At 46.4% G+C, this 14945-nt stretch overlaps 4 protein-coding genes and 1 non-coding gene across 5 annotated transcripts; 3 read left to right on the top strand and 2 right to left on the bottom strand.

The window, feature by feature from the left end:
* BMR1_02g01450 (cysteine repeat modular protein 3 (CRMP3)) lies at positions 172 to 9602 on the top strand (the record flags this gene model as incomplete). The annotated part of the gene is given in 13 exon segments (XM_021483158.1): positions 172 to 403; positions 424 to 618; positions 638 to 778; positions 798 to 1073; positions 1095 to 1385; positions 1409 to 1768; positions 1789 to 2343; positions 2364 to 2503; positions 2552 to 2774; positions 2796 to 3134; positions 3155 to 3544; positions 3630 to 4160; positions 4180 to 9602. 13 exon segments carry the CDS (start codon positions 172 to 174, stop codon positions 9600 to 9602), a joined length of 9096 nt encoding a protein of 3031 aa, XP_021338112.1.
* A 233-nt stretch (positions 9603 to 9835) lies between these two features.
* BMR1_02g01446 lies at positions 9836 to 9907 on the bottom strand. The gene has a single exon. It is a non-coding gene; the product is annotated as a tRNA-Trp (tRNA).
* Position 9908: 1 nt separating this feature from the next.
* Positions 9909 to 10616, top strand: BMR1_02g01445 (Leucine-rich repeat; the record flags this gene model as incomplete). The annotated part of the gene is made up of 4 exons (XM_012792605.2): positions 9909 to 10101; positions 10122 to 10246; positions 10268 to 10394; positions 10417 to 10616. 4 exons carry the CDS (start codon positions 9909 to 9911, stop codon positions 10614 to 10616), a joined length of 645 nt encoding a protein of 214 aa, XP_012648059.2.
* A 39-nt stretch (positions 10617 to 10655) lies between these two features.
* BMR1_02g01440 (hypothetical protein) lies at positions 10656 to 12091 on the top strand (the record flags this gene model as incomplete). The annotated part of the gene is made up of 2 exons (XM_012792604.1): positions 10656 to 10832; positions 10853 to 12091. The coding sequence occupies 2 exons, from the start codon at positions 10656 to 10658 to the stop codon at positions 12089 to 12091; spliced, it is 1416 nt and encodes a 471-aa protein (XP_012648058.1).
* On the bottom strand, positions 12088 to 14508 carry BMR1_02g01435 (hypothetical protein; the record flags this gene model as incomplete). Its single annotated transcript, XM_012792603.1, has 1 exon — positions 12088 to 14508. One exon carries the CDS (start codon positions 14506 to 14508, stop codon positions 12088 to 12090), a length of 2421 nt encoding a protein of 806 aa, XP_012648057.1.

Here is a 14945-nt window from a genome sequence, read left to right as displayed (position 1 = left end):
TAATCATATTAATTTTATACACATTAACTAATTTTAGCGATATTTGATGAATTTACTTTCATTTACTCAGGCATTTGCAGTGCTACAATTTACAATACAATCATGCCATCGTAAGGCCGTGTGAATTAAGTTACCTCTATTAAGGTTTTCGAATGTCCCCTGCCCAAAGAAATGCTTTGTAAAATATCAGATTTTTTTCAGTTTGAAGACAGCATCGCTAATTACACGGTTTATATACAGCCAGTGATCATTCAAAGTTGCTCAACAAATGAATCACTAATACCGCTGAAGAGGGATGGATTTGAGTATTACTTGGACCAGAGTATAAATACATACACCTTTAATATATGTCTAAAATACAAAGAAGACCCCTTGGAGCATGTTGGAATTATCACCTACTTGGGTAATAATTGATCAATGCAGGCTTCATAAGCCCTGTATCAGTACCATTGCTGGCTCAAGGAGATCGTTGGCTTTTGGATTACCTAGTGTCTCTTCCACTGGGCAGCAATCCAGGCCAGTCTCCCATGTACAGTGTTGTAGCGCTGAAGGTTGGGGGTAATTGCGAAGGGTCTGTTATTGGCCAGGGCAAGCTGGTACAAAAGCAGTACAGCCAAGGTAACCAATAGTAATTCAGAATTACCAATCCTTTCTTTCAACTCAGGAAACCACTTAATCACATATGCGCCTGTTGCAAGCTTTTGTAGTTGTCCATTTGTTGGTGAATGCAAATTAATGAGTCACTACACAAATTTCTTGACCAAGGCTTCTATCAAAGGTATAACCAGGTTAAATAGGTCCCCATTCAATTAGCATAATAACGGATTGTGTTTATGGCAGGCGCTGTCAAATTCAGGTGGCGGGGAATTATGAAATAATCACAGGGGTATTTAGTGCCGCTTACCAGTGCAAAGGCGATATCCCAATCACCAATGATCAGAAACCTGGCGTTTTTGTTTTCCCCGATTCGGCATATATTTCCGGCCAGGCAACCAACCAGTTACAGCTTTGCTGGCAGGTGAAAACCCCTCACAATGGTGTCCCTATATCAATAGGCACAATTTACGCCCACTGTAAGATAAAGCATAACTCAGACCTGTATGCTGGAAATATAATCGTTGTGCCATTTGGCGAGCAGATATTGCTGAATTCAAGATTTAACATATGTACGGATGGCACGCTGCTCCTCTTTGAGAAACTGCCGGGTAATAGTGACTGGAAACTGGTGTCTAAGCTTGTGGATGACGATGCATTGTCAATCGATTATAACTTTTCGTCAGATTGTCAGTACGAGCTAAGATACTGTAATAATTGCGACGAGCACATTAATTGCATCGACGAGTCCAGGGACTCAAACGCATTGATACACAGTGTAATAATGAGGGGTAATAAAATTTATATCAATTAGGCGTGTCAAATTACACTAATTTTACCTGCATTTTGGGCGCAATATGCAAGATTATGCTGCCCATAATAAACCAAGCAACAGGTGCGAAGGATGGTACCAATAATTTTGGCAACATATTGGTGAGCCAGGAGTGCGGTAGTATTCTTAGACAAATGAAGTTTATCAACAATTATGGTTTACTTTCCGCATCACGAGTAAGTGTAAGCGAGGGTAGTCTGGTTGCAGAGTACTTGGTGTCCAGTAAGAAGGTCCCTAATCACGCTGCATCGCATTTACTTCATATTTGTTACTGTAATAGAGAGTTAACTGCGTGTAGGCTGAGTGACTACACGATACAAGTGGGTACATTATTTTTCAGAGGTAATACAAATAATTTTTAGATGCCACGATGCAGGAGTGTTGGACAGGCAATTCATGTGTTTTTTCTGCCGCGGGTAGTTTGGCCCAGGAGAGGATTTCCCTTCGTCACGCATGCCACATACCCAATTCAGAAGTAGGTTTTGTTGGGAGAGAGAAATATGCCAGATTTATCGAGGCCTATACCGTGAATGGGCAGACGAGAAGTAGATTTGAAGCCAAGCTTTCTGGGGATTTGATGAACAGTAGTGTGTTAAAAATATGCGGAGTTGAATCAGGCACTGTTTTTGGCGAGATTTCAATAAAATCTCTCTCATTGGTACCGAATAGGATCTTTGTAGATTCATATCAACGAGTTACATTCAAGACAACTGAACTTGTCATTGGCAGGCAGGTGCTGCTAATAACAAACGGAGGCAGGAATAAATCAATGCTTGAATTTAACGACAGCAATTTCACCATGTCCTTAGACATGTCATCAGGTGTTTATAGTCTTTTTTGGTGCTACGCGGGTAGTTTTTCCAGTTGCAACAGAGAAGGCGATTTCAGACTAAAAATAGCAACAATATATATTTCAGGTAAGGCGCTATTTACCCAGGGCTATCACCCACCCAGAGAAGGATAAAGTGTAGGAGTGGCGTAGATTGCGTCGCTAGTATGAGCGTTGTAAAATATTTTACCAAAGTCAACACGTTTATTGTGGACCAAATAAATTCATTTGGCATAGTAGCCAGTGTGGTAAGTGTGACGTTTTCTTCAATATAATAGTTTAACATTATAATATAGGACGACTGCACGAAAGGGCCCCCGGAGAGTAAATTTATTTTCCATCCCACTGGGAAGAAGGATTTGAAGATTAATGAGCAAAACAATGACATATTATATCTTTCGTATACCATGGAATTCGTTGGCAAATTCCCGTCTAACGTAATACCTAATAACTACAAAGTTTGTATTAGTAGGCCCCCCGACTATTCCCTGGTCTCTGGCATCTATATCACGCTTCAAGGTGGGCCATATTTAAAATCAGGTGTTGTTTACTCCCGTAGCCCAATACTAATCGACTCCGGAAGGTCGTTCAATTTGAGCATTCGCGGCTACAAGACGCCAAACACTATATTTGGGTTTTTTTCCGATAAAAGCTATGGGTGTAGCAGGATTCCGGATAGCCAGCTGAAGATAAATATGAGCCCAAAACCTGCCCTGAGCTACCCAGCCCTGGGCCTGGTTCACTACATTTGGAGTGAAGTGTCTATTAAATTTGTGATGAACAAATTTGAGGGGAGGCTTTACCTGTGCCTCTGCTGGCAGAATGACTGCAAAAACGATGCAGGCTACGCACAATCTGGAGTTGAGGTCGTAATTGCAGGTACCAGTTCCATAAAGCAGGCCCCAAGTATGATGCAAATCCGAGGCGTATGATTGCATCAGAAGAGGTAGAACTTAGCCTGGACACCGGCTACCCAGTTGTAATGTCTGCCGTGTTGCTCAAGAGCTCCAAAAGTATCGGCTTCCAAAAGATCCAGTATTACACAGGGTACGCGAGGCACGAGGTGGAAAACCTGTTACATTTAAGATTAAATGAGCGAAAGCGCATGTTTCCCCCGGGGTATAACGCCGGACTGGGGGGAAACTTGTCTTTACCCGCCTCCGCGGCGGCCAAGTACCGGCTGAAAGCGACACAAGTGTTTGGCAACGGCACGTTGTATTACTGCAGTGGATACCAGTGCAACTCGTTGGAGGACTTTGACACTCCACTCTTTCAAGTACTTGTCGAAGGTAATCCCATAGTACATAACAATACCCTTTGTAGCTCTCGTAACCTATCCTATACCTATACCTATACTATACCCCTATCACCTAGGCCCTAAGTTCAAGCGCTATATGGCATCTATGGACGCGCTATCAATAGTAAATGTCAGCAGCACAAGCGCAAGCAGTTATTTTGATAAATTTCAGATCGTGTACGATGATTTTGATTGCAATCGTGCGTTATTTCACAATGGCACAATAGTTTCTAACACAATGAATTACCTGCAGGCCAGAGACTACCGACACATATTTCAACTAACGCTGAGAAATGAATTTAGATACACACCCTTGGGCGTGAATTCTTTGGGATTGGCAATTTACACTAGCAATTCTACCACCCGATCGTTCAAGATCTGCTATTGCCTTTTCAGAGCCAAACTAAGGTGCAACATGGCGTCTGACTTCTCCACAAACGCTGGGCTAATAACGCCCCTTTATGGCCTTGACAGCCACAAAGCTAGTGTCCATGGAGGGAAGCATCTCTGCGAGAAAGATCCGGAGAGTAAATACACCATAACAGGAGTTATAGGGGGAAGCAATATGATGCCAGGGGTTCCGATGGGCAATTTTTATCTGACTGAGGGTGCGTTTAATTGATTTAGACGAGTTGGAGCAGTTCATGGTCAGTTACTTTTCTAGCATTCACAAGGGCTACGCGTTGAAGTACAGAGTGGAGATAGCAGACGCGGCCCACACAGGCGGGGGAAAGAAGCTGAATATCAATAGGACAGGAATTTACCCAAATCAGCAGATGTTTTTGATAGCAGAATCGCCTAATCTGCTCATAATTCATGGCCACGGACTTAACCAGACTGACAACGTGTCGCTGATGATAGTCTCTTCCAGCCAGTCATGCAAAAATCAAATTGACAGCGCTACGGCGCATACGCACTTTTCCAGCTACCGTAAAACGCCCACTAGGATAGAGTACCACGACGTGGTGCTCCCAAAGATTGGCTACTACAGGGTCTGCTTGTTGTCTGCAGTAGAGAAGGGGAGGGGGGAGGGATGGTTGGAAGTCGGAATTGCGGAGGTTAAGAACTTTTACAGAGTACCCCTGAACGAAAATGCCAATGGTCCTGGCGAGAAGGACGCTCTGAGTAGGGGCAAAAGGGAATTCAGCTGCATGGGCCATAAGGGCATCTACACCTATGATGGAAGCGGGCTCTACTATCGTATGATATTAAAAAATAAGCTCTCTCCGCTTCCCATAGACCTACAACTACCCGTTTCTCCAAATTTGCGCTTGTGTTGTACAGTGGCCCGCCTATCCGAGAACCCGCCAGGCGGAGGTTTGGGAGAAAATCAGACGGAGTTACTGCTGATTTTGGACGAACATTCTATCACCCTCGCAATGGTGTCTAACGGAATACTGGTAAAGCAGCCCAATGAATATATTCACAGGGTGAGCTCTCCGCTGCATATCCAGGCGCTGGATGACTTGGTGCTAATTTCCAGCAGCGAAGGGCTCTTCTTGGGCGACATCAGTCGCCCGGAGCCGATGCAGCATATCAGCATGGCCTTTATCAGTTCCTTCAGCATCATACCCAAACCAGGCACTAGGGGAGGAACGGGCAAAGCAGAGTACTACCTCTACGTAATAGAGGCAGGCATTTTGTACAACTACTTAATGAAGGACGGGCAACTGACTCCAGTTGGTAAATACATAAACCTATCCCTCCCACTCAGCGTACTGTCAATATTGGTATCCGGAACGGCACTGACGTTTGTGGGCGAGAGGTCTACCGGGCGGGTGATAGCGCTGGAGGGCGTGGAGGGCGACCTACGCCTCTACAAGGAGATTGACTCGGTGGGTATAGTAACAGGCGTAGATATCCTTGGGGGGTTTTTGGCGATTACCAGTACGCAGCAGACGCAGTACGGGCTGGAGAAGTTCACCATACTGAGGCAGCTAGGTTCTCTCACCAGAATAGAGTTCGACTATCCCATCCCACAGACGCTGCAGAGTGGGCAGAGATACTTGTTCAAGCCTATAATAGGCGGAGATGCAATAGATTTTATCACTGAGGATACTAGCGGAGGGGGTTCGACGTACGGACTGGAGATAGACCCCAAGACCTTCGCCCTGGGCGGAGTGTTGATGGCGGCGGGCACGAATACGCTTTACCTCGTGGGCGGCAATTTATTCGGACGCGTCTACCGGTCTTTTACATTTATAGCTACATGCAGTTCCGGGTTTGGATGGTCGGAGCGGCTGGGCGTCTGCGTGGAGTGTCCGATTGGCAGCTACCGGGGGAGCGAGCCCATATCGGCGTGCATTCAGTGCGAGACAGTGAAGGGCAATTCAACAACGCTCTACATTGGGTCAACCAGCCCCTTGGACTGCGTTTGTGACCCTGGGTACTACCAAACTGGGGGTAACGGGGGTTCAGCCCCCACATGTTCAGAGTGCGAGGAGGGCAAATTCAAAGACGCAGCAGGCGACGCAGCGTGCATTCAAACATGCCCAAAGAACATGTCTAGCACTCGTAGTGGCGCTAAGACGCTAAGCGATTTGGCATGTCAGTGCGTGCCGGGATTTTACCTTCGCGCCTCAGCAAAATATGGGGATATTTGCCAGACCTGTGAAGTGGGGTTTTATTGTGAGGGCGGCTCGGCAGGGCCGGTGAGGTGCCCGCCCAACATGACAACAGTGTCTCAGGGGGCGCCCAGCGCTGTATACTGTCTCTGTTCGCTCGGGTACGAGGTGGCCACGGGTCCGACGGGGCGCCAGATAGGGTGTACCGAGTGCAGGAAATCACACTATAAGTCGCAAGTTGGTAACGTGCGGTGCAATTTGTGCCTTAAGGATGGAATGGTTAGTGATGCTGTTGAAATGCAAATGCGGTGGTACAATATGCTGCTGTTTTCCGAGAGGGTGGGCAGCGTGGACGCCAAGGAGTGCAGGTTTTGCGTTTCCGGGTACTACTACGAGTCAAAGAGATGCTCCGTGTGCCCCATCACCAGCTACTGCCCAGGCCTCGCCTCGGGGCCCACGTTTTGTGGGCAAAATTCCAGCGCCAGGGATTTTAGGGCCACCGATTCCATCCACTGCAGGTGCCACAAGTCGTTCTCATACTTGGCGAGGTCACCCCTGGACAATTCAATAGTCTGCAAGTCCTGCCCATCAAACTGGAACTATTCCACCGACTTTCCGCGCGTCCCGCTATTCGCAGAGGTCTCTCGGTCCGTGGGGGTGGCGTGGTATAACTCGCCCGGGTACCACCTGCCGGGGGCGGGCGGGCTCTGGAGGGCGGGACCCGACGGGCCCCGCGAGCTGTCCTGCGTGGTCTCGCCAGGTTATACCGCGCTAGAGGCGCAGGGCAGACAGTTTTGGGGGTGGTATGAGACCTCGATTTACCGTGAAAGCCCCGCGCTCTGCGCCAAGAGCTGCGAGGAGTTTCAGTTCTGCAGGGGATTTTTTTTCTCCGGCGACGACGCCAAGTACGCAAGCGTCGTCCACACAAGCGAGGGCGCGACAAAGATCTACCACTACCGCTGCAGGCTTTTCATGTACGCCTTTGTAGGGCCCGAGGGCGGGGGGGAGGGAGTTAGAAAGGGCTGGCTAGGGGGTGGACTCGAGGCTGTGCCCGAGTACATTGGGCTGCCCGTGGCTTGCGAAGTGTCTTGGTCGCGCGGCTCGGAAGTCATGCTGCCTGTTCCCTGCCCCGCCCGCCATTACTGCCCGGGCGCCTCGGCGCCACTTCCCTGCCCCGCCAACTCCACGACCCTTCCGCCCTACTACAGCAAGTCGATATCGGACTGCCTCTGCCTGCGGGGCTTCCAGGGGGTCAGGGACAGGGAGCAGATGGAGTGCGTGCCGTGCCCGCAGGGCTACTACAAGGGCGCCGTGGGTAATGAGCTTTGCGACAAGTGCCCCGACCTCCTCACCACGTTCCAGACCGGTTCCCCGGGCCCCCACGCCTGCGCCTGTCTCCCCGGCTATTACGCCACGGCATCCGGGGCGGCAGCGTCCCGGGTCTTCAGGTGCGCAGAGTGCCTGGACGGGAGCTACTGCGAGGGGGGGTTTTCCTCGCCCTTTGCGGCGTTGGGAGACGTGGGAGACGTGGGAGGCGTATCCGACCAGTTGTTACCCTCCCATTCGACGGCCAAAAACTGCCCCAGCGGCTCTGAAATACTCCCCTCCGTGCACATGGCCACGAGCGCCAAGCAGTGCGTCTGTCTCAGGGGGTACGAACTGCTCCCCTCGCTGCTCCCCTCCCCGAGGTGCGAAAAGTGCTTCCCCGGTAGCTACAAAGAGTACCACGACAACAGCAGTTGCGCGGGGCGCTGTCCGCAGTCCGCTATGAGCTTTTTCGGGGCTATGGCAAAGTCCCAGTGCTTCTGCCAATACGGGCTGTACATGAGGCTGGGCTCCGGCAGCGACTACGGGACCTTCACTGGGGAGTGCACCAAGTGCCCAGTGGGCGCCCTCTGCCCCGGCGGGCTGAGCGGCTGGTTCGTAGATAAGCTGAGCAGGGACGGCTCCTTCACGGAAATCCCCTTCTCCGCCCACGTGCGGCCCATTGCGCTCCCCGGTTTCTGGACGCACTTTGCCGACGACGGTACCCGCTCATTCCACCCCTGCTCCAACATCAAGGCCTGCATAGGCGGGCTGGACAGGTGCGAAAGGGGCTCCGAGGGGTACCTCTGCGACGCCTGCTCCCGCGGGTACTTCAAGCAGTCCTTCGGCACGGGCTGCAGCAGGTGGCCCGGGTGGCGCAGACAGATCGTCCACGCCATGCTAGTGACCGTCCTAAAGGGCACCGCCGCGGTGGCTATCTCGCGCTACTCAAAGGGCGGGGTGCTACGCATACTCTACTACTCGACGCTGGCGCTAGTGTTCAACTGCAAAAATCTGGACAGTCCCGTCGTCCGCCTGCTTTGGACCTGCGCGAGCCACTCCTTCTCCTGGCCCACGGCCCAGCCCCTCCCCGCAAGCCCCCTCACCGCCCTTATCATACCCGCGGCGGAGTGCCTGCTGACCTACCCCTTCCCGAGAATGAGGGGCGTGATGATGCTCATCAACCTGCCGGGCGCGGCTCTGGCCCTGGGACAAATGGTACCCTGCGCGCCCAGCCCCCTGCACCGGGCCTCGGTGCACGTGCACCGGCCCTCCCTGCCCTGCAGCCTGAGAACGCAGCTCCTGCACGCACTCGCGTTTGCAGCCCTGCTCATCGCGTACCACTTCAGCACCAGGGGGCCGGGGTTCTTCACGGAGGGGGCGCGCAGGGCCAGCTGGCACGCCCTGGCCACCGCGCGCCTCGTCGCGCTGCTCCTCGCGTCCCTAGTGCGCCTAACCATTCACCCCTTCCCGCGCCTGGGCCTGGCTGGACTGCGCGTGCACCCTGGCACGGCGTACTTTGCGATTGAACTGCTTTGGACGCTCCTCTACTTCTACCTGATGCCCTACGCGCCCACTGACCCGCTCGCGGGCTCGGCCGCGGGGGACTGCGACGCCATGGAGCGTGCGGGGATACTGGGCAACATCGCAACGGCGTCCGTGCTGCAGGCTTCGATGTACTATGACATCAAGTACATAGACCACCTGCCCGCCGCCGCGCTGGCCCTCAAGGTCGCCGCGCTGCTGCGGCGCGTCTTCGCCCCCAGCTCGTGCCTGACCCTATCTGTCTCCGCGCCTGCGGGGCATGATATTATTTGCATTGCCGGCCGCCACAGTCTCGCCCGCTCCCCCACCCCGGCCCCAGACGGGCTCGTATACGCGGACCATATACACTTTGCAGCCGCGGAACCCCGGCAGGGGCAGGGGGAGTGCCAGGGAGAGTGCCAGGTGGAATGCCAGGGGGAGTGGCAAGGGAAGCTGACGAGGGGGGACGAGCGGTACGTGGCCTGCGCGGAGGAGGACGTGGATGGGAGGCTGACGATCAGGCGCCTCCAGCTGGACGTGTCCGGCGTGGCCGATGAAGACGAACTTATAGTCGAAATTATCCGGCTGCTGAAATTGACCGAGGGAACGAGGAGCATGCGATGGAGCGATGACGTCCTGGACTTTTCCCTTAAATAGCGCCAAATTTTAATTCTGTATTAGTACCCAGCAAATCAGTAACAGTACTGTATTAGTATCAGTTTAGTATCAGTATCAGTATCAGTATTAGTATCAGTATTAGTATTAGTATCAGCTTAGTATTAGTTATCAGTTTAGTATATCATATCTATTATCACAGTACATCAAAACCACTCTTCGCATAAACCCTGCTTCTTTCTCCCTTTCGACCGCGAAGCAAAACCAGCAAAGCGTGAGCCCGGAGGGAATCGAACCCGCAACCTTCTGATTTGGAGTCAGACGCGCTACCGTTGCGCCACAGGCCCCATGCCCAACCACCCTCTATATACACCTCACATCCTCATTTTCCGCACTGCCTTTGGGATTCTGACACTACCCTCCTGTGTGACACTGATCCACCTGCTTGGCTATGGGCACCAGATGAAGCTGTCGGTGGAAGTGATCTCTCAGGCTCGTCACCATCTCAATCCTGCAAAGGACAGGGAACTCTCACTCAGGGGTTGATAATTGTTAATTTAGGATATAAAATAGAAGTTATAGAATCGATGGGGGCAACGCAAGATTTCTACACCTGCATTGACCTCTCCAACAATGATATTATAAAACTCGGAAATTTCCCACTGCTTCCCCGACTGGAGACCTTGGTAAGCTATGATTAATTCTAGATTGTGGCGGATAATCGCATAGCTAGAATAGCGGCAGATTTCGCAGAGTCACTGCCAAACCTCGTGTCTCTTGTGCTTACAAATAACAGGATTGAGGCGCTCAAAGATCTAGCTCCGCTTTTCAAAGGTAAATTATAATGATCAACCAGCGCTAAAACTGGAAAGGTTGACATTGCTGGAGAATCCAGTCAATAGTGATCCATATTTCAGAGAGTTCGTTATATTCAACTGTCCCAACTTGCGCTACCTTGACTTTGCCAAGGTCAAGACTGCTGAAAGAAACGCGGCCAACAAATTTTTCACCAGCAATAATGGAGAAACTGTCTTGTCCAAAATTTATTCCTCCTGACCCTAGGTCACGGCGAGACCTGACATTAGTCGGGCTTTTATGCTCCTTGTAATTGCTAGTCTGTTAGTAGTCAGTAGCTTAGCGTACGTACACATTCTTGATCATGCTCGTTTCAATATCGGTAGATTGCGCGATGCCGTTAAAACGGATGGCGAAGAGTATGTTCCGTTCATGTATAAGCCCAGGCCCAAGCTTGTCTTTAATGAACAAAAAAAGGTACAATTCTACTAATCTAGATAAGAATCCAACAATTTGATAAAAGGGACAATATCATTTCGGTTTGTCCACTTATATCTGTCTCCCCGAAGAAAAGGGCTAAGAATATCGCATATAATTCCCTCCAAGACATTGTTTCCTGCAGCAGGAACAAATTACTTACTCTCTACTCTACTTGTGGCTGCAAAAATTGGCATGATAAAATTTATTCTCTGGGCTTGTGTGATGAATACTATGCTTTGTGTTTAACCTGCACATGGAACAATCCTTCAAAGGCCTTTTTGCAGACCATTAAGCAGATTCATGGCTATCAAAAGATTGAACGAGACCCTCCTTTTGCAAAAAAAAAAGCTCCTCCCCCAAAAGTTGATGATTTGATTGAGGAATATGTTGAGGAAAAACGTATTTATGATCAATACATCGCTGAAAAGAGGCTGTGTCAGAGTGAGGGGAGAGAACCACCACCCAGGCCTGATTTTAGGTCCGTTGTTACATTCAAAAAATATTATCCTCACGATAATTTACAAACAAAAGTGTTGGATTATATTGAAGAATTTTATAAAATTAACTTCATTGAGCCAGACTATTGGAGAATCACATTCAATAAGCACTTTAACAAAATGTACAATATGTTTCACAATGAATTGCTCAAACGCCCTGCTAACAATTCAAAATTGCCAGATATAGAACAATCGGCTACGAATAACAAACTTATTAACTTTTTGCTTGTTCCTATTACTGATAGCCAGTTAATCAAGAACAAGAACAAATTGAACCGAGTATTCAAGCGTAAAATGTATTCCCATGCCAAGAAAATTATATTCCACGAAATTATCCTAAAGCTCCTTATCGAAAATAATATAAAGTACTCGGATATGCCTGCAATCCTGTTATACAGGCTTAGATCGACTCCAGACTTTGCAAAATTAACCAGAGACGATGGCATGGAAGCACTGGGGGCGGCACAGCTTCTAGACTATAAATGTAAAAAATTAGTGCTAAACACGGTCTTTTCAAGTGACCAACTAGAATTTGTTGGTAAAATCGGTGGGTTCTCCACTATTGATCCACTTGCAATTGAAAAACTAGATGACTTGTTGTCGAAAAGAGCTGAATTGCCACTGCCTTGGGAAAAAACGCCATTGGATCCGTTGCTATCCCTAATTTATATAAGCTATCAGTATCATTTAAGGAAGCTGATAGATGACGCCAAGCCGAAGTTTAATTACCAATTTTTATACCCTAAAAAAACCATTTAAGTTAATTTTTGGGGCAAGTGGGCGAACATTATGATCACATCCATCAACTGGTGAGATAGGTTAATTTTGCCAATCAACTCCGCAAAATTAATATGCTTATACCAGTGCCTTACAAATTGAATAAAATACTTTGTCAACTCCAACTCGTGCGCCGGGTATTCGTTAATTTTGTTGCAAAATAATAAAAAACATTCGTTTACAGCATCATTTTTACACGTCAACACAATGTCAATTAGATCGACCCAGAAGGAGTAGTTATTTGACGCGTCTATCGGGATGGTAAATATGAATTTCAAAATTGTTAACTCATCTATACAGTTTGTGGATACTAGGTGCTCAATAGCCAATTCTAGTCTTTTGGGATTAGAAGAAAATAGTTTGGATATTGTCTTGAGAATTAAATGATCATCTTCTATGGGGAGGCTGGAAATAAAATTCCAATGATTATCAATGAGGCGATTGATGTGGGATTGCGATTTATTTTCGGACAATTGAAATAGTGCACATAAAGCTATTTCAACCAATTCATTACAAGTCCAAATTTTACCGTTTGCACCAATATATCTATTGCCAGAATCCTCCAAATTAGGAACACGATCGTATATCTTATTGGCACTCTCTGTCAAAGCCGGCTTTCCAATCATATTGTTAATGAAATTCTGTATCCTCGAATTTATTAGCGTGTATTCCTCATTTCCCATCTTTTTTATGTGTAAAAGCTTGGTAATAGCCTCAAACTCAAATGTATTGGTGTAATCAAAAGTACTATCAATTCCTAAAAAGTTTGTAGGATTAACTACGTCTATGTAAGGCTTCAAATCTTGAGGTATGAAGTAATAATATTTGTCCACGAACAACAAACGGTTAATCTGTTCCAGCAACTTTATCCTATAAGGAACTCTTTCGTTTAACATTAAATTGCTTATTTCCTTATTCCTACTCTCCATCAACCTCATCCTATCCTCATCACTTAGCAGCCCAATGGTATTTACGTTGTTGATATCGACAAATTCTGGATTTGATTCCAGCTTAATTTGTATATCCTTAAACCTACTAATGTGGGATATAGATATTTTTGATACTGAAAAGCTGTACCAGTATGCACAGAATCTTATAAAAGTATTAAAAACGTGGTAATCCATTTGCGATACTTTATCCATTATTGATTGAATCTCCTTATCCACCACAATATCAATATTGTGAAGTAGTGTCGACATGTGGCAGAGTAACAATGTATTGAAACCCACAAAGAACTCATCACTCAGTGGTTCTAACATTATATTTAAAATTGTTTTCACAATTAGTGATTCCTTGTCACCAGAATTTAATGGAATTCTTAATATCTGTGTTGCACACTGCTTGCAATCTGTTTTGAAACAGTTAATTGTGGCGATTATATGCTCTTGGAATATCCATATATCATGTACATATATATCCTTAGATTCCATCTTGCATATCTTTAATATTGGTAGTGGTTTAGCTACGATTGGATCCCATAACTCTGAAATAATCTCGTCATTATTTATAAGATATCCTTCTGATTGATCTGGCGTCTCAGTGAAATATGTTTTAATACTGGGCATTTGATAGAAACGGTATGTGACACTTGATTTGTGATCGTTATTCACAAAACTTTGTATGGCATCTAGAGATTGTAAAAGAATGTCTTGATATTCATTATCATATATATCATTAAAACACTTAATATAATAGTAATCTCCACAGTAATCCAACTTTGTGATGTATTGGTTTGCGATATTTGTTATGTACGATTCCACAACACTGGCTGAGGGATTATTCTTCAATTTGTCAAAATTCTTGACCCTTGATTTAAGATAATCAGTACACTTGCTAATAATCTTCTCAATATCCGTTGAATTAACACTAAATGTTTGCCTATCAAACCACGGAATGGCACATAAGATGCTGTAACAGATATTATCGGCTAATACAGAAAGTTCTACGTGGGATATGTCATTAGTGATAACGATTTTATCCTGTATATTGTCCAGGAGCAATAGAAGCTTGTCAAAAAAATCAAATACATCCACATTGAATTTGACACAGTGTAACGAAATATAAAATCGGAATATTAATATAAATTTAACCCTATCTCCGCTGATGAGGTAATTTTTAAGTCTATATTGTAGTTTCTCGCATAATCTTTTGGAAAAGGAGTTACCCAGTTTTGAATTTAATATACCCGCAATGCTAGCATAAATACCTGTCTTAAAAGTGAAGCCTTCTACGCATTTTAGAAATAATTCAATTAATTTATCATTATCTAAGTTGTTTAAATTGACAATTGTGTCTACAACAGTGAATATATCAGATTCAACAGAGTCGAAGGAATCTCCAATTGTAATTAGAAGCGGCTTCCATCGTGGCAGTGGGTGGTGGTGATTGCGGCCTCCCATGCTATAAGCAAATTAGCAAGATGGGTATACCACTAATTGATTAATGTGGGGAATTAGCAAGTAATTGCCAGTCATTTTAAAGTCGATAAATCTCCATTTAAGGATTATTAAGCGTAATCTGAAAGGAATTATTCTAACAAAAATTAGAGACGAATACATTAAACTATGAGTGAGCAGCAGACTAATATTAATAAATTATGACATAACTATACAAATAGAAGCATTTCATTGTATATAATTTTTTTAATGCTATTTTTACTTTAAAAAATGAATAAATTGTAGTTAGCCACTATTCTAGATCTACTAATCTTAATATTTTAGTAAAATATGGGAATGGCAAAAAATATCGTTCAGATATTTTTACTAACATCGTATAAAGTAATGGTCTAAATGTTTTAGCTATTTGTGTTGGCTTGTTCGAGTAGACGTGAATAGTT

Source organism: Babesia microti, chromosome II, assembly GCF_000691945.2.
Source record: "Babesia microti strain RI chromosome II, complete genome".
Taxonomy (NCBI): Eukaryota; Apicomplexa; class Aconoidasida; order Piroplasmida; family Babesiidae; genus Babesia; species Babesia microti.
Note: the sequence above shows the minus strand (reverse complement) of the source record. Positions and strands in the feature narration are given on the sequence as shown.